We start from the raw sequence: 19,020 nt of genomic DNA on the forward strand, positions 1-19,020 counted from the left end.
GTTCATCTAGGGATGAAGCTCTGCCAGAGGGTGCAAACAAAGCGGACAGGGCCAGGGGAGTTCAGGGCATTGGCAAGGGTGCTACTGAAATGATGAACTGCAGAATCTATGCTGCATCCGGGAAAGACGTTAGAAAGGAAAGGAGAAAAGTCCATGAACCAGAGGCCTTGATGAGGCCAAAGGATGGTACTAGGGAGGGTAGTGGATCAAGCACATCGGAAGGGAAGAGGAGGTTTGAATTAGTGATTGTGGAGAAGATCACAAGGTCAGGAATGTGATTTTGGGAGTAAGTGGTTGAGGCAGGGGAGGAGAAAGTCATTGCAGACAAAGTCTAGAGACTGGGAAGCCAGGGAACGGAATGAGGGTCCCTGTCGATGTTGAAGTCATCCAGGAGGATGGAAGGACCTGCTTGGGAAGGAGAAGAAGACCACAAGGCAGGGACCACAGGCCTTGAGAATGAGAAAAATGTTGGTAGATGACAGTAACTGGGAGAAAGGGAGGGGAGGGATATGGCTGAATGGTAAAAGCAAGGAAGCATGGGGAGCCCCGCCCACCTGGGCCCCACAACACCTGGGCCTGAGGGAACCAATGGCCATCACTTGCAAATAAGTGGTCTTGCTGGAATACCAGGTTTTGGGATGTACACAGAACTAGAATACAGGTCTGTCAGTGCAAGTATAATTTTCTATCCAGCACATTTCAGTATATTTTATTAATTATGATTTTCACTACCGCTGGTACTGCCACCTGTTCCTATGATGACTGCTGTGCATTTCTTAAATAATTTATGCTTTACAGAGTACTTTGGCATAAACTTCATGATTCACCATCTCTGTAGCACCTGGGTAGATTTCATACAGGTCTAAGAGAATAGGGATTGTAAAGTTTAAAATCAACATATTTGGATTACATATTCTAGGATCCTGTGGTCAATGCTAGAGAATAAAGAAATACTTTGACAAAATGAATTGGATGATTACTTAAATTCATGGCATCAGTCATATCTCTATCAGGCAAGTTTATTCCTTTTAGAATATCCAAATAATTTTCATATAGGAAATAACTCTTCATTTACTCTTATTTTTCTATTTGCGGTATGATATCTCTCCCATATAATGATGTTAACATCATAGTCTAGTATCAAAGCATAAGCACATTATTGGGCTGGGACAATCTCTACAACATGGCAGACCATCATGCAGTCCTATAGCTTCTTCAAACTTTTCCCCCAAAACTCCCTACTTTTGTCTTCGCTCCCCAAAAGTAGGTCATCCTGTGAGCGCTGAAAGTGTGTGGCTGTACTGATGTCGGCTCTAGCAAAGCTCCTGGTCCCCTTAGGCAAGGGGATCTTAATTATGTTGTGTGTCAGAGGTAGTAAGCATTGCACATTTCCTTAACAATGCTGTTGGGACACTTGTTTGGAGGAAATGACAACAGGGAGATACAATCTTGAAAACGTATTTTAACAGCAAAACTACCTCTAAGAGAGAGTTCTGAATGCTACAACTTGGAGGAATCAGACTAAAAGATACTCTAGTCTGGAGATCTACGGCAGTACTGAATGATACTAACTCTGAGTGTGACATCCCTTCTCAGAGAAAAAGCTTATTGCCAAGTTCTGTTTCTCTTGGGAATTTCACCACTGGCTTCAGAAACCATGCTCCAACCCTGGCCCTAGAGTTTGTGAGATAGGATGTTCCTAGATGTTTCAAACTAATCTCTTTTATTTTAAATGAAACCTACAACGATGTGATAATGCAAGTCAAATACGAATGGAAACATTCTCCAATATCTGGATCCAGTCTGGAGGTATGGATTTGACCTAAGCTCTTTATCTTGATGAGTCCAGAAAATATCTTTTTTTTCATTTGTTTGTTTTTTGAGACAGGGTCTTGCTCTGTTGACTAGTGCTTGGAGTACAGTGGCACAATCTCGGTTCACTGCAACCTCTGTCTCCCGGGTTCAAGAGATCACATCTTAGCCTCCTGAATAGCTGATACTAAAGGCGTGCACCACCACACCTGGCTAATTTAAATTTTTTTTTTTTTGGTAGAGATGCGATCTTACTATATTGCCCAGGCTGGTCTTGAAGAACTCTTAGGCTCAAGTGATCCACCCACCTCAGCTTCCGAAAGTGCTGGGATTGAAGGTGTGAGCCACTGTGTCTGGCAAAAATATCTTTTATTCACTAAACAGTTCAACATATATATTCCCTCACTTGGAATGGAAAATACCTGCAAAGAATTTTTGTACCACAAGTTCATTCTCATACATAAAGAAAATGGGGAATAATTTTGAAATGTGTAAGAAAATTCTTTGGAATCTTTGTGGAGATATAACAATGGTTCCTAGTAGCTCTATCACCAAAAGTGGTGTGCAGTCGATTCAGAGTCACAAGACAGAATGTTTCAGAAAGGGCTCTTCCCTTCGACATGCTTGGAGAGTGACTTTGGAATGCAATAGTAATTTAGAGCAGGGACAGTAACCTTTTTCTGCAAAGGACCAGAGAGTAAATATTTTAGGCTTTGCAGACCATGTGGTTTCTGTTGCTATTACTCATGTCTGGTGTGAAAGCTAGCATAGAACAGGCATGGCTGGGGTCCAATTACACTTTATTTATGGACATCGCAATTTAAATTTCATACAGTTTTCATGTGTCATAAAATACTGTCTTAATTTTTTTTCTTTTTTTCTTTCTTTCTTTCTTTTTTTTTTTTTTAGATAGGGTCTCTCTTTGTTGTCCAGGTAGGAGTGCAGTGGTGAAATCACAGCTCACTGCACCCTCAACCTCCTGGGCTCAAGGAACCCTCCTGCTTCAGCCTCCCTAGTAGCTGGGACTACAGGCACATGCTACCTCACTTGGCTTATTTTTAATTTTTTTGTAGAGAAGGGGATCTTGCTATGTTGCCCAGGCTGGTCTTTAACTCCTGGGCTCAAATGATCCTTCTGGCTTGGCCTCCCACAGCACTGGGATTACAAGCATGAGACACCTGCCCAGCAAAAAATTTTTTTTCCCAACCATTTCAAACTGTAAACCCCATTCTGCTTGGGGGGCATTACAAAAAACAGGCAGCCATTTGTCAAAACCTGATAGAGTGCATTTTCAATTAGGGAATTGGGAAGGCCAAGAGAAAGAACACACACATACAGTTGCCTTTCATTCACCTTCACTGGAGGAAACACATGGCCACTTAACAGGAGCTATTAGGCCAGATTCCTGTTACCTGGGGAGTTCTGAGGTGAAGAACAGGGTGAACAGCGAGGAGAGAAGCTATACCCAGGGTGGAAGGCAGCCTGCAGGGGGACGTAGGACATAATCTCTTCTTCAAAGAGACTGCAAATGAAAAAAAAAAAAAGAAAGAAAGAAAGAAAAAGAAAAGTCAGTTTTACGTCCCTGGGAAAGTGTTCATGAATTGGGGTAGCAGCAGTTACAGTTCTCACAAAGCAACAAAAGCAATTAGATTTAAATGTATTATAGAAAAATAGGTACATCCCGCTTGCAAATTCTCAGTGTTGTTTTAAACCCTGATTAATCCTAAAACAATGTCTCCATCAAGTACTTTAGGCAGCTCTTGCTACCTCAGTTGGCAAATCTAAGGACTGTGATGGACACGGGTACAAGGGTGGGGCCCCATTTGCGTTGCAGTTACTAGAATCCTCTAGAACAAGCAGTGAGTGTTTCAGTCTAGGCCATTTTCAGGGTGGTCGTGACGGAGGAGAGCTGCCCAGGGAAGCTTTTCCAGAAGGATTTCAGGCCTAGCCCCTTACCTCAGCAAAATGACCAGATCCGCATCACAGGACAACTTCTCAAGCCCGTGATTACCCTCAGTCCGAATGTAATGGATTTTCTCCCTGAATCATGTGAGAAAGAAGAGGAAAATTAGACGCCAACACATAAGCTCAGGAATACATCTTCTTCGGATCTCTTATTTCCTCTTCCAATACTGCTGAATAGCAATGTCCTAACGTCCCATGTATTTTGCAGAATTCTAAGCTCGTATCACAGGCTCTCAGGATGCTCTATAATGGATGGCTTTTCTACAGACTTGCACAGGTACGGAAGCTGAGGAACACAGCAAAGTTAGGTCCTCAGGTAGCTAAGACAGTCAGGAGTGGAGCTGGGTAAGAGACGGCTCCTGAAAGACTGTTCTGGGGCCGGGCACAGTGGTTCACGCTTGTAATTCCAGCGCTTTGGGAGGCCAAGGCGGGCAGATCACGAGGTAAGGAGTTCGAGACCAGCCTGAGAAATAATGGTGAAACCCTGTCTCCACTAACAATACAAAAATTAGCCAGGCGTGGTGGTGCCTGCCTGTAATCCCAGCTACTCAGGATGCTGAGGCAGGAGAATCGCTTGAACCCGGCAGGCGGAGGTTGCAGTGAACTGAGATCATGCCACTGCACTCCAGCCTGGGCAACAGAGTGAGACTTCATCTCAAAAAAAAAAAAAAAAAAAAAAAAAAAAGACTGTTCTGGGCTCATGTCATGTTGGAAGCCATGGGAAGAAAGAGTGAGCTGGCGGGTGGGTGTCTCTTGAGAAATCTTGTGCCTGATGGAAAATTTATAATGCCACATTGGGCACAGAGGGGGCCCGGCCCCAAGAACCAAGAACAGTCTCCCAGGTCAGTCAAGGCACAGGCATCAATTTTGTCTCTGTTAGCTACAACTTCGTCTATTCTGATCCTTTTAGACAACCTCCAACTCCAACTCGGCAAATTGTTTCAAGTAAGTCTATGGATAAGTAGGAGTTTTTGGATCAAATTAACTTTTTAATTTGCTTCCCTGATGTTATTCAAATATTACAAACACCATACCCCGAATCTTTCTATTGTATGCACGCTTCAAAGGAGTTAATATATTTTGCCTTTTTTGAAGAGATGCAGTAGAAATCAGGGAAAATTAAGGATCTGTTTTTTAAAAATCTTTAACTTTTTTCTTTTTTTAATTTTTACTTTGAGGTAATTTTAGAGTCATGTGTAATTATAAGAAATAAACAGACAGATCCTGTATACCCCTCACTCAGTTTCTCCCAGTGGTAAAAGAAGATGATTTTATTTTCTTCTGTTTTGTTTTTTTTTTTGAGACAGAGTCTTGCTCTGTTGCCCAGGCTGGAGGCAGTGGTGCAATCTTAGCTCACTAACCTCTGCCTCCTGGGTTCAAACGATTCTTGTGCCTCAGCTTCCTGAGTAGCTGGGATTATAGGCATGCACTACCACACCCAGCTAGTTTTTTGTATTTGCTTTAAAAAAGAAATTATTTTTTTGAGACAAGGTCTCACTCTGTCACTCAGTCTGCAGTGCAGTGGCCTGTTCATGGCTCACTGAAGCCCCAACCTCCCAAGGCTCCAGTGATCCTCCTGCCTCAGTTCCCCCATGTAGCTGGGACTACAAACACACACCATCGGGCTTGGCTAATTTTTGTAGTTTTAGTAGAGACAGAGTTTCACCATGTTGCCCAGGCTGGTCTTGAACTCCTAGGCTCAAGAGATCCGACCGCCTCAGCCCTCCAAAGTGCTGGGATTACAGGCATTAGCCACTGCGCCTGGCCCAAAAGATGAATGATTAAAAAATATATGTATATTTTCCAAAATACTGCAGATACAACTTTTTCCTCTCTTTGATTGTATTAATATAAATCCAAATCTTCACCATAACTTAGAGATTTTCAGGCAAAAAATATAATCAATTTGACCTTTTGGCACGGAGATCTTTTTTTTAAGGCAAGGGAAGATTTTGAGCCTCTACAAAGATAGACAGAATGGGATTAAACAGGGAAACGCACTCTGATCCAACCTCAGTGTGGGTGAAGCACCGTTGCAGGAAATGGCATCGCCAGAACCTAGGGGGTGTTCACAGTGGCTTCTTTGATGGGGGTTTGAAAAAGGGAGCAGCACTGTCCACATGTCACTCAGCAGGGAACGTGTGGAAACCCAGCCAAGAGAACAGAACATCCCCACCCCTCTTGTCACCTTCTTCTCCCTCTGCCTATGTCCTTGACCCCAGCCCTGGGCTTTCTCCTCCAAATCCTGAGACTACCTCACAGCCCTGTTGTTTGGAAGATGCTCTTGAATCGTCTCTAATTTAATGACTTTGGCCTTATGAATGACCTCAAATTTATATGCTCTGCCAATGATAATGTCCCCCTGGGCAGGTTATCCTCCTGCCCCAAGGGATCCACATCTGGTTAAGCCCCTGGCCTCCCTTCCTGGAGGAAAAAGAAGCCCAGAGAGGGCCATCTCCACTAGGGCAGCAAAGTGCAGTCCCCAGTTTAGAAAGTGCCACCTAGTGCAGTGGTTCTATCGTGGCACCACCGTATGGACCACATCCAGGTGTCTGAATGCTAAGCACAATTGTCTGAGAGTTTTGGTGGCTCTCCCATCAGACATTATATTCTCTGTCATGTCTAGCAACATTTCATGCAGAGCCAGTGGTGTGAGGGAGCTCCAGATGCCCCTGGAACTCCATCCCAAAGTGCATTGAGAACTGGGGAAGACATCTGAGGGTGAGAATGCCGGCTGTCTCTCCTACATATATCCCTTGACCGTCAGGAGAACTCCGGAGCACACTTTCCCTAGAGCTCAGGACAGGACAGGCGCCTGCCTCCTTGACATCCTGACATTTGAAGCCACTTGTGGCTTCAAAGACCTCAAAACTCAATATCCAAAATGAAATCCTTGGCATTCTTCCTCTCTTCAAGCCAGTTCCTCCTCCAGTCTTTCCCATCTCAGTAAATGACACCATTATCCACTCACCTGCGCAAGCCCCACACTTGGCTGTCATTCTTAATTGCTCTCTTCTCCTCACCCACCATGTTCAAGCTGTCATCAGCTCCTGTTGTTTTTGCATCCACAGTATCACCCCAAACTGCTCCCTCCTCTTCATCCATATTTTCCCATTATCCACACAACCATCATCTCTCACGTGGATGAATATAATAGTCTCCTGCATAGCCCCTGTTCCATCTTATGCCCCTCCCCAGCCTATCTTTTCCCCACAAAGCTGCCCAAACATTGCATCTGTGTGTGTGTGTTTTTTTTTTTTGAGATGGAGTCTTGCTCTGTCGCCCAGGCTGGAGTACAGTGGCCGGATCTCAGCTCACTGCAAGCTCCGCCTCCCGGGTTTACGCCATTCTCCTGCCTCAGCCTCCCGAGTAGCTGGGACTACAGGCGCCCGCCACCTCGCCCGGCTAGTTTTTTGTATTTTTTAGTAGAGACGGGGTTTCACCGGGTTAGCCAGGATGGTCTCGATCTCCTGACCTTGTGATCCGCCCGTCTCGGCCTCCCAAAGTGCTGGGATTACAGGCTTGAGCCACCGCGCCCGGCCTGCATCTGTGTTTTTAACGACCACAGCTGCAAACATATTTCATCGGTGGTCATGAAAAACAGATGAAAAAGGTCATGAAAAAGCAGCTGTGGTCGTTAAAAACACAGATGCAATCCTATTTCTTTCCAGTGGAAAACTTCTCAATCACTTCTCAAATAGAATCGCAATTCAAATAAAATCTTTCCTGTTGGTGATAGGGCCTCCCTCTCCAACTTCACTACGGTAGGTCTCGCCTACCCTCCCAATCTACCCCTGCGCCACACTAGCTTTCTTTCATTCTTCACCTAGGTCTAAGCTTTTCCTGCCTCAGGGCCTTTGCATACTCTCTCCCTGACCTCTACTTTGCATCTCAACGGACCATGCCTTCTCATCCTTCACGTTTCAGCTTAAGCACCACCTACTTGGAAAAACTTTCACTGCATTCTGTTTAGGATGTAAGTCCTCTTCCTTTGTACCAGCATATTCTCCACTATTGCTGAATTCTAGTCATGTTCATGGCACTTAACATATTATGTAGCTGTATATTTGGCTTAAAAAAACAAACCCCAAGCTTGTCTATTATCTGTCTCCCTCCATAGATTGCAAATTCATTGGGAATGTACATGTCTGTTTTGCTTGCTACTGCATACGTAGCCCTGGGACAATCCTGATTCAGATGAGTGACACAATCAAAGCACTAGTTGAAGGACCGCCTCCATGCCCCTTAAAGATAACAGATGCCACTAACCTCTGGGTTTTCTGGCTCCATCCCCTTCTCTACATGTGGCTTCCTGCCTTTCACTGCAAGTCACTGCTGTCAACTGTACAGTTTTCTAAATACTCAAACCCAGCAACTGGCTTTGCGGACCCAAGACAGCGACTCCATGACTCCCTGAGAACAGCAATGGCTGAACAGAGGTCACCATCTGCTCTTGGGGACCACAGAGGAAGCCATGAGTTCTTCCAGGTGGGGTCCTGAGGAGAGTGGTATTCTCTTCAACTCCTGAACCTTCCAAGTGGATCTGACTCACCCTGACATGGTATTCAGGGGCAGGTGGAGGCCTCGTCATGGAGAGCAGGGCCCGGCTTCCTGCACCTCTTAAGCTTGACCTCCTGAAGAACAAGTTCTTGCTCTTTTCTTTCTGCTTTTTAAATTCTATCATCACATAGTCTAGTTTCTGATAGTCATTGTGAGCCTTCTATTTTTGATGAAATATTTGGGTTCTCAACCTGGGTCCACAGTTTCTTTAGGGTCCATTAACTATTTGAAATTATATTCAGAGGTTTATATTTATATGTGGAGGAGAGTCCAAAAGAGCTTCCATCTGCATCTCAAAGGAGTCCATAACCTTAAAATAGGTTATTAGTTTCTATACTAGATAATTTCCAAGTTGTTTTTCCAATTCCAACGTGGCCCAATTTCAAGTTACCCCAGCTCTGCAAAATCATAATTGTACAATCCCATATTGCAACAAAACATTTAAAGTTTCTTGGATTTTATTATAATGTGATACATGATAGGGCTGAAAACAGTTTACTGCCCTTTGGAAATATATTCCACTCATTTATATAGGGAATTACTTAAAAAAAAACTTTTCTAATGATTAAAATGAGACTTTTGTGTCTTTGGTGAGTTGAAATTCTTCCAAAAAGCAAGCAGTGAACTCACTACTTAGTGGTAGAATCAGTAATGTAAATAATGTTCAAGAACAACCATGCGTCAAAAACCCTTAAGATAATACAACTCCCCTGGAAATCCCTTGAAAATTCCCTTAGGTTGTTAGGTGAGTCAAAGAGCAGTCCATGAATGAATGACCCAGGTGGTTGAATGTGACCCTGTCTTCTGCAGCAGTACAGTAATGAAACTTGGGGAGAGACTACTTAAGAGTTGAACATAAATGAAAGTGACCATTCATCATGCTAAAGATCATTGGTTCATGCTAAAGATCTTTCATTCACTCTAAAAGTAATTGGTGTTTCCTAGTTTCAGAGTAGAGGACCCGGTTCTAAGGGGCAGAGTGGGCACAAAGACAAGGAAGAGAAAGGCCTTGCTCTAAAGAGCTTAGAGTGCTGTAGGGAGACACAAGTAAATGACAGAATACGAGAGATCTAAAAATATCTTTGAGGCACAAAAAGCATGCTATCAAAGCAGGACAAAAGAAATACTAGGAAACCACCATTCTCAGCAAACTAACGTAAGAACAGAAAACCAAACACTGCATGTTCTCACTCATAAGTGGGAGCTGAACAATGAGAACACATGGACACAGGGAGGGGAACATCACACACCAGGGCCTGTCAGGGGATAGGGGGCCAGGGGAGGGATAGCATTAGGAGAAATACCTAATGTAGATGATGGGTTGATGGGTGCAGCAAACCACCGTGGCACATGTATACCTATGTAACAAACCAGTACGTTCTTCACATTTATCCCAGAACATAAAAGTATAATAAAAAAATTAAAAACAGACAAACAAAAAAACCAAAAAAAAACCACAAATGCCTTGGCAACATCAGGAAGTTCCCACCCCTGCCAAAGAAAAGAAATACTAAAGCCTGCCTAGATCACCAAATTTTTGCTTTTGATCTGAGCCTTTAAAATGGGATGAGAGGTCCTTAACAGGGAAGTCATTCCCGGAAAGACAAAGGCAGGAGGGTACACAGCCTGTGTGGTGGAGGTGGTGAAGGAAAAGCTTAGCATAGGATAGAGAGTTAGGTTAGGGCCAGACTTTGGAGACCATGGACATTGTGCTTAGAAATCTTGACTTCAGGCTGGGTAAGGTGGCTAACACCTGTAATCCCAGTACTTTGGGAGGCTGAAATGGGTGGATCCCTTGAGGTCAGGAGTTTGAGACCAGCCTGACCAACATGGTGGAAACCCCATCTCTACTAAAAATACAAAAATTAGCAAAATTTTGCTGGGTGTGGTGGCACATGCCTGTAGTCCCCGTTACTCAAGAGGCTGAGGCTCAGGAATTGCTTGAACCTGGGAGGCGGAGGTTGCAGTAAGCTGAGATTGTACCACCTCACTTCAGCCCAGGCAACAGAGCAAGACTCTGTCTCAAAAACAAACAAACAAAAATATTGACTTTATTTCATATGTGATGGAAACCATGAAAGCTTTCTTGAAGGGTAGGGAGGACATGATTTAATCTATGCTTTAAGTAGGCCACTTGGTTATGATAGGGTGATAGGGAATATTTTAGGAGAAACCCCTGTATGGTCCAGAAGAGAAACGATGAGCACCTAAACTTGAACCATGGCAGGGAGAAGAGAAAACGAGGATGGAGGAGAGAGTATGAGGAGGTGAATGTTTAGATGTGGAGGTGGAAGAAGAGGGAGGAGAGGAGATCAGGGACAGCTGGGAGGGTAGTGGCTCTAATTTACAGAGTGAAAATACAGGGAAAAGAGGTGTCAAAGACGGGGTGCTGGAGGGGAAAGAATGGTGAATGATCCATTCTGGCAGGAGTGGCAAGGGTTGAAAAGCAAAGAGCCTACTTGAAGCTGTTAGCGATTCCCCGAGGAAGTCAGAGTAGAGTATCGCAGGTATCAGCCCCATTCACAAGACTGCACCACATGGGCAGGGAAGAATGAAATGCAGCCATTGCTGGGATTCTCGCTTGCCCTGCCTTAACCTTTACACATCCTCATGTAAGTATCGCAACCATGCCCACTTTGTGACCTCCATTTAGGAGACTAAGGGCAGAGGGTTGAATAACACACCTCCATCAATAGTCCCTACCTGTTGGAGTAAGAATTCAAATGTCAAAGGGATGTGCTCTTAACCCGCATGCCTCTCCAGTTTTTGGAATGTAGCAGAGTAAACCAAAGCAAAAAGATGTGTGAATATTTTGGTGAGAAAGCAGGATTTAAGTTCGGGCAATATTTTCTCTTTTTATCATTTTAGATCGCTATCCCTTCCACATGAAGTGATTCAGAGTTTCAGGGGCACTTGTTCAAAAATGACCCTGATGAAGAATAAGATGTAAGTAGTTAGAACACACAGGAAACATTTTGTTTGCTTGTTTATTTTCGAACATGACCACTCAATATTTGGTTTACCATTCAACAATTATATTTCAAAACTAAAAGTAATTTACATGGTGCTGTGCATAAATAATTTTTTAATGGAAGCTATTTTGTTTCCTTCCTGTCCTTTCCTCCAAGTCAAGGGAAATCATTTCAGTACCATATAAATGATACGTAATCTGATAATATGACCATCTCTGATGATGCCATTTCCCAGAATACAGGAACCCCGAACCCTTCACCTTGAGGATTCAAGTTCTCGTTTAAATGCACAAAAAGAATGCACAATAAGCTTCTGCTCCTTCTCCACAGAGGTGTTTTCCCACCAGGAAAAATGGCTGCAAAGACCTAGAGTTCCAGGGAGTAAGGGGCGAGGCTTACCTGAGTGTGTGGTTTCTTGCTAAGCTTGGCTGACGCTCTTGCAGCATTTCAAAAATGTTTGGCTGGCGAAGAAATGCCACAATCTTGTCATTATATGCTGAAACAGACAAAAGCACAGGAGTTGTGGTTGAGTCTGCAGCCCGGAGATAATCACTCTGATGATTGGAAAATGGCTGCTTGATACCAGGATTAATGAAGGCATTTGAAGGGCAGGCAGCATACTCATCAAAAAAATGCAAGCTCTTGAAAGCTTTTAAAATGGGACATAATAGCATTATAATTTTTTAAGGGATCAAACTAAAAGTGAACCAGATCTATGTTAATTGTCCTTAACGCTTCAGGATCTTTACTGGGTATTAATGCATCTCTGCATGAACAGGTAAAGGAGAACAAAATAGCTCTCCCAGAAGAGGAGTTCTCCTCTCTTCCTTCTAACTTTTCTTGGTCATTTTGCCACAGTTATGGTAAAAGATTCTTTATGAGTGAAAAGAAATCCATGTGTTGATTTCCCAGTAGTGATAATGGAAACACCTTTTAGATGCTCTCATTTCATTTTCCTTGATACCAGTGGCATATGTTTTGGAAAGAGGTGGCTGAAGTTAGGAATGGAGACTGCAAACTTTATGCCATACATACGTGGAAAGAGAGGTATACATTAAAAACTGTCTAGCAACAGTAAAATTCACCTCCCTATTTAAACCATGCTCTTGTGCACGGGGTTAACAAATCACTGAACAGAGTAAGGAAGAAAGGACCTACGAGTTTGGGAAAGAATAGAAAAGAGAGGGAGGGGAACAGAGAGATGAGGAGGAAGGGAGAGGGGAAAAGGACAGAGGGGAGAATGGGAGCAGGGGTCAGGGAATGCACTATATCCTAAAAGAGGAGAAAGGAAACACAGAATGTTGAGTAGTAAAGGCTTTTTGACAAAAACCAGAAAAACAAACAAAAAATCAAGGCTAGGTGTTGGTATTCTGTGAGCCCCTGGCTCAAAGAAGCATGATACATACCCAGTGGCAATGACTCATGTTGATGTTGGCTTCGAATAGCAGCTACTAAGCTGTGTCCTGGCCTGGCCAGTAAAGAGGCTCCTCTGTTTCTAGAAACTTCTGAGGCCTAATTTTAGAATAAAAGCATAATCATTAGAAATTTATATCAGTTTCAGATGTCTTTTGATACCAATGTTTCAGCCTAAGGGGTAAAAGATTCTGAAGTCACCTAAGTTGAAAAAGTAATAAAATGATGGAAAAGAAAGCACACAAAAGTGTCTAAGCAGAGTTGATGATGTGCTATACTATGGTTAAGAAAGCAATCTGGCTCACCCCTGTAATCCGAGCACTTGGGGAGGCTAAGACAGGTAGATAACGAGGTCAGGAGTTTGAGACCAGCCTGGCCAACATAGTGAAACCCCGTCTCTACTAAAAAATACAAAACTTAGCCAGGTGTGGTGGCAGGTGCCTGTCATTCCAGCTACTTGGGAAGCTGAGGCAGAAGAATTGCTTGAACCTGGGAAGTAGAGGTTGCAGTGAGCCGAGATCACTCTGGCCTGGGCAACAGAGCAAGGCTCTGTCTCAAAAAAAAAAAGAAGTAATCATGCCAAAGTCATGAATATTAATCAAATTAATACAATGAATGGCTCAAGAAACATTTCTCATCATAAATCTGTTAAGGAGAGATAAATTCCAGATAAATATTATTGGTAAGGTAGGCCTATAACTTTCCAACAGGTAGCACTGAACTTCAGTACTGAATGTATAATGGACTTCTTGTTGAAATATTATTGATTACATTCATTCTTTGTTGAATACCTGTTATTGCATTCACTGTGCTGGCTTCTGTTCACATAGCATCTTACATATCCTAACAAATTCTGCAAGATAAGCATTATTAACCAAAATTTACAAACAGGGAATCTGAGGATCCAGGAAAAGTAAGGTTTCCCCAGATTTACAACCATTAGAGAGGTAACCAGGGTTCTAATACTTGACTGCAAAGAACGTATTTACTCCTTCCATGCTGCCTGCCTGCTTCCAATATCTTGGTCCTGCTTAAGCATTTTTACAAAACTTCAGAGATAAATAACTTGCTTAGCTTAAAGTTGATACTTGTGATGAGTAACTTTAAACCAAATTAGCTCAATTTTGCCAGTGTGGTAGCTCACACCTGTAATCCCAGCACTTTGGGAGGCTGAGGCGGGTGGATCACTTGAGGACCAGAGTTTGAGACTGGCCAACATGGTGAAACCCCGTTTCCACTAAAAATCCAAAAATGAGCCAGGCATGGTGGCGCATGCCTGTAATTCTGGCTACTCGGAAGGCTGAGGCACGAGAATCCCTTGAACCCAGGAAGCAGACATTGCAGGGAACCGAGATTGCACCATTGCACTCCAGCCTGGGTGACACAGCAAGACTCTATCTCAAAAACAAAACAAAACAAAACAAAACAAACTAACTTAGCTCAATTTTAAATTTTATAAATTTAAAAACATCACCTTTGTAAAAGGTGAAAGAAAAGTTTGCTGATCAATAAACTATGCCGTTCTAGAGCATGATAATGGACATTCTCACTATGATTCTACATACATTTTGTTTTTTAAGACCTTCGCAGAGTAAGATGTTAAAATCTATAGACGCACTATAGATTTTCCACATTGCAGTACATTCACCAGATATATGGGATTGAATGTAGAGTGTAACTCATCCTATGATATTTGGCAAAGTATGCTAAAATAGGCTTTAAAATAGTTAAGAATTTTGAAGTGTTAAAATAAAGACTTTAGACAAAGTAAATTTACAGAGTTTAATTGAGCAAAGAACAGTGTGAGAATGGGGTGGTCCTCACTCAGAACCAGAACCAGAAAGGGTGGAGAGAGCACCGTTCTGCAACCGCGGGCAGGCAGCATTTATGGAGGGGGAATGGGAGCGTGGTACAGAAGCAGCTGGACTGGTTACGGCTCAGCATTTGCCTTATTTGAACATGGTCTGATCAGTTAGCCACCTGCGATTGACTGAAGCTTGGCTGTTGTGACTGGCTGAGACTCAACCCTTTGTTGCCAAAGTATACTCCCAAATTAGGCTTTCAGTTAATTCATGTCCCAAGTGAGGTGGCAATCCATTACGTAACGACTCAAAAGTATGAAGGCATCCTCAAGCCAAGTTTAATTTCATGTAACAGATGATAATTTTGTAAGACACCTAGAAAGAGTTCAAACATCCAGATTTAAAAAAAGGAAAGACAATTCTCCCTCTGAGACCAGCATAAAACTCACTCACACAGATTTTAGGAAGGTGATGAGGACCGGTGCTACACAGTCTAGACAAGTCAGTTCCAAAACGGCCACTTAAGAATAGGCCATGTGCGATATTGCAGATCCTAATGTAGGGCAAATTACTTAACGATCCCTAATGAAGAACACAGGCATTGCTGATTTTCCTTTGGTTCCCACTTCCATACTCCACACCCAAGGATAACATCCTTTGTATGCAGACAGTGGCCACCAGTACATCCTTTGTATGCGGACAGGGGCCACCAGTACATCCTTTGTATGCGGACAGGGGCCACCAGTACATCCTTTGTATGCGGACAGGGGCCACCAGTTCACTCTCTGTATGTGGTAGTCTTTGCTGCTCTTCTGGAAGTTGGGTAGAGATGCAGATGCTTCTGTTTTCTCTCCTGGTCCTTCTCATTGCCCATGGCTACTTGAAGGACAAGGGAATAGATTCTGTGCCACTTTGGTGGACTTCTCACTTTGATGTCATTAGCTCTCAACTCTGCTCAGCTGGCAAAGCCAGAGACCAGGGTTTAGAAGCTGGTATTTCTGCAGCAGCACATTCCAGTCTCAAATGTTTACAAAGCAAAAGATGAAAGAAAAGTTTGCTGATCAATAAACTATGCAGTATTGAATCCTCATACTTCTCTTTTTTCTCCATGAATAAATAAATAAATACATAAAGGCTTTCTGGGACTGAAATGATAAGCCTCTTTTTCTTGGAGGGAATCATGTCAGTTTGCCTTCATGTGTATTTAAAATATTATTGACCTTGTAAAGACAGGAGTCCCAGAGACCCACCAGCTGAAGGTTATCTAAGTGATAAATTACAGAGCGAAACTGGGAAACAGCCAGATCTGCTCGCTGAGCTCAGGAAGGCTTGGCTGTGCACTGAGCTCAGGAGACATTTGTTGTCTCGCCCTGAGTGAAAGTGTCTAACTGTCAGGGCATCACCCAGAAATGAATAAGGCGTTGAAACAGAAAGAGGCTCACTTCTATTCCTGGCCCTCACAGGAAATTCATTAATGGTGCCTACTTCTGAGGTCACCCACTCATGGGTAAAACTAAGCCAGATTGAAAAACTTCAGAAACCAGCTGCAGTCCAGCTAGCCCAAAGGCAGATGACTGACTGACCAACATTCTTCAGGCTTAATACGAATGTGATAGAGGAAATAACACAGGGGGAGATAGGGCTTGTTGCGTCCCTGTGCCACAAAAATGTCTGCAAAAGGTTGGTTGGTACTGGATGGCTCATAGACCAGAGCCTGGAGGACAGGAGGGTTGGATAGAAACACTCTTCTCCAACAAGGGGCCCAGGAATGGACAGTGATGAAGACAGTTTCAGGCAGGGCTGGAGGAAATTCTGAGGGTCTAAGTTTGAACTAGGATTTAGTATGTGCCAGGATCCTTGAAGCCCGGCAGTGGTACTAAACAATCCATCCTGAGGGACGTCTGACAGCAACTGAGTGACTGATTTGAATCTCACTGCAAACATGATGCCAAGATGGCTTTTTTTTTTCTTTCTTTCTTTTTGAGATGGAGTCTCGCTCTGTTGCCTAGGCTGGAGTGCAGTGGTGCGATCTTGGCTCACTGCAACCTCTGCCTCCCGGTTTCAAGTGATTCTCATGCCTCAGCCTCCCGAGTAGTTGGGATTACAGGCGTGTGCCACCACGCCTGGCTAATTTTTCTATTTTTGGTAGAGATGGGGTTTTGCTATGTTGGCCAGGCTGGTTTCAAACTCCTGACCTCAGGTGATCTGCCCACCTCGGCCTCCCAAAGTGCTGGGATTACAGGCTTTAGCCACTATGCCTGACCTTTTTTCTTTTCTCCTTTCTTTTTTTTCTTTTTCTTTCTTTCTTTCTTTTTTTTTTTTTTGAGACAGAGTCTCTGTTATTCAGGCTGGAGTGTAGTGGTGCAATCACAGCTCACTACAGGCTCAAACTCCTGGGCCCAAGCAATCTTCCTGCCTCAGCCTCCTGAGTAGCAGTGACTACAGGCACGCGCCACTGTGCCCAGCTAATTTTGAAAATGTTTTTGTAGAGATGGGTTCTTGATATGTTGCCCAGGCTGGTCTTGAACTACTGGCTTCGAGAGATCCTCCTGCCCTGGCCTCCCTGAGTGCTGGGATTACAGGTGTGAGCTACCATCCCCGGCCTGCTTTTTTTCCCTAAGGTCAGAAAATGACTACAGGACTGATTTTCCATTTAAAACCAAAATGACATGACTCTAATGTCCTGGCACTTGACCCCTTTGGTCTTATTTAGTTTCTTGGGGGTGTGTGTGTGCATGTGGGCACATGTGGTAACGGCGAGCGAGGGGAGAGAGAGGCCCTGGTGGCCTGCCTCTCCCCAGACATGCTGTGACAACTCTTCCATAATTGGGTAAAACCCAGTTTGTGGTAGGGACTACTTTTAGGATTTCTTTTCCTTTTGATATTGATAGCTTTCATCATAATTGTAAATGTGAAAACTTCAAACATTTGGCTCTCCAGACAAAACAAAATAGATATCCTCAGAAAATAGTTTTCAGCAACTGGTAAACAAGCTGCTCTTCAGCGCTGCAGTTTGGGAATGTACCCTTGTGGGTTTCCTTAAAGCTGTGATTGAAAATTGTATGTTTTAGACTGAATTTGGGTTAATAATCAGCTAACCCTCTCTCTGCAAACACTGGAGACTTGATGATAAAAAAAATGTAGCAAGTTCACAGGAAGGGCTCAAAGGACGAATTTACATTCATCTCTAGATTCTTTCTGTGTTCTGAAAACGGATCATTAACAAAGTTGTCAGAATTATCTGAAGGAAACAAAAGAGAGATATTTGAGTTGTTCAATATTTTTATAATTAAAAGCAGGCAATAAACATCATGTTCAAGAAAGGCTTGCGTTAAATGATGGTAGATCCATGTGATAAAACATTACAGAAAAATGTTAATGGTGTGGAAATTGTCTACGAGGCACTAGGATATAGAACCATAGACAACATGATCTAATGTCTTTATGTTTATGTGTACCAGTGTCTCCAGATGGGGAATTATGCTTTTCCATCTGTGTCTGTATTCTGCATTCATTACTTATCGTTCATATAGCGATGTGCCGCATAGCGATGTTTCAGTCAACAATGGATGCATAGGCAATGGTGTTCCCATAAGCTTATAATAGAGCTGAAAAAGTCCTATCACCTGGTCATGTCATAGCTGTCATAACATCATGGTATAATCGCTTTAAAAAAAAAATAAATTTAGGCCAGGGACGGTGGCTCATGCCTGTAATCCCAGCACTTTGGGAGGCCAAGGCAGGTGGATCACGAGGTCAGGAGTTCGAAACCAGCTTGGCCAACATGGTGAAACCCCCGTCTCTACTAAAGATACAAAAAATTAGTCGGGTGTAGTGGTGTGTGCCTGTAGCCTCAGCTACTCAGGAGGCTGAGGCAGGAGAATCGCTTGAACCCAGGAGGAGGAGGTTACAGTGAGCCGAGATCATGCCATTGCACTCCAGCCTGGCAGACAAGGTGAGATTCATTCTCAAAAAAAAAGAAAAAAAACTGAACCAACCCAAATGCCCATCAGTGATGGACTGGATAAAGAAAATGTGGCACATATACACCATGGAATACTATGCAGCCATAATAAAGGATGAGTTCATGTCCTTTGCAGGGACATGGATAAAACTGGAAACCATCATTCTCAGCAAACTAACACAAGAAGAGAAAACTAAACACCGCATGTTCTCACTCATGAGTGGGAGTTGAACAATGAGAACACATGGACATAGGGAGGGGAACATCACACACAGGGGCCTGTAGTGGGGTTGGTGGGGGGAGGGAGAGCATTAGGAGAAATGCCTAATGTAAATGACGAGTTAATGGATGCAGCAAACCAACATGGCACATGTATACCTATGTAACAAACCTGAACATTGTGCACATGTACTCCACAACTTAATGTATAATAATAAAAAAAATTTAGTGTAGCCTAAGTGCGCAGTATTTATATTCTACAGTAGTGCACAGTAATGTCCTAGGCCTCACCGTCACTCACTCACTGACTCTC

General features: G+C 43.3%; 1 protein-coding gene across 20 annotated transcripts in view; it reads right to left on the reverse strand.

Annotated features, from left to right (window-relative positions):
- Positions 1 to 19,020, reverse strand: part of HECW1 (HECT, C2 and WW domain containing E3 ubiquitin protein ligase 1) — a 464,113-nt gene that overhangs the window by 60,929 nt on the left and 384,164 nt on the right. For all 20 annotated transcript variants that reach the window (XM_065542077.1, XM_074035183.1, XM_074035186.1 and 17 more), the window contains 4 exons: positions 12,716 to 12,821; positions 11,709 to 11,805; positions 3,769 to 3,852; positions 3,225 to 3,334 (listed from right to left, as the gene is read on the reverse strand). In XM_065542077.1, coding sequence (XP_065398149.1) covers positions 3,225 to 3,334; positions 3,769 to 3,852; positions 11,709 to 11,805; positions 12,716 to 12,821 — 397 coding nt within the window. The remainder of the gene's footprint in view (positions 1 to 3,224; positions 3,335 to 3,768; positions 3,853 to 11,708; positions 11,806 to 12,715; positions 12,822 to 19,020) is intronic.

This window comes from Macaca fascicularis, chromosome 3 (assembly GCF_037993035.2).
Source record: "Macaca fascicularis isolate 582-1 chromosome 3, T2T-MFA8v1.1".
NCBI lineage: Eukaryota > Metazoa > Chordata > Mammalia > Primates > Cercopithecidae > Macaca > Macaca fascicularis.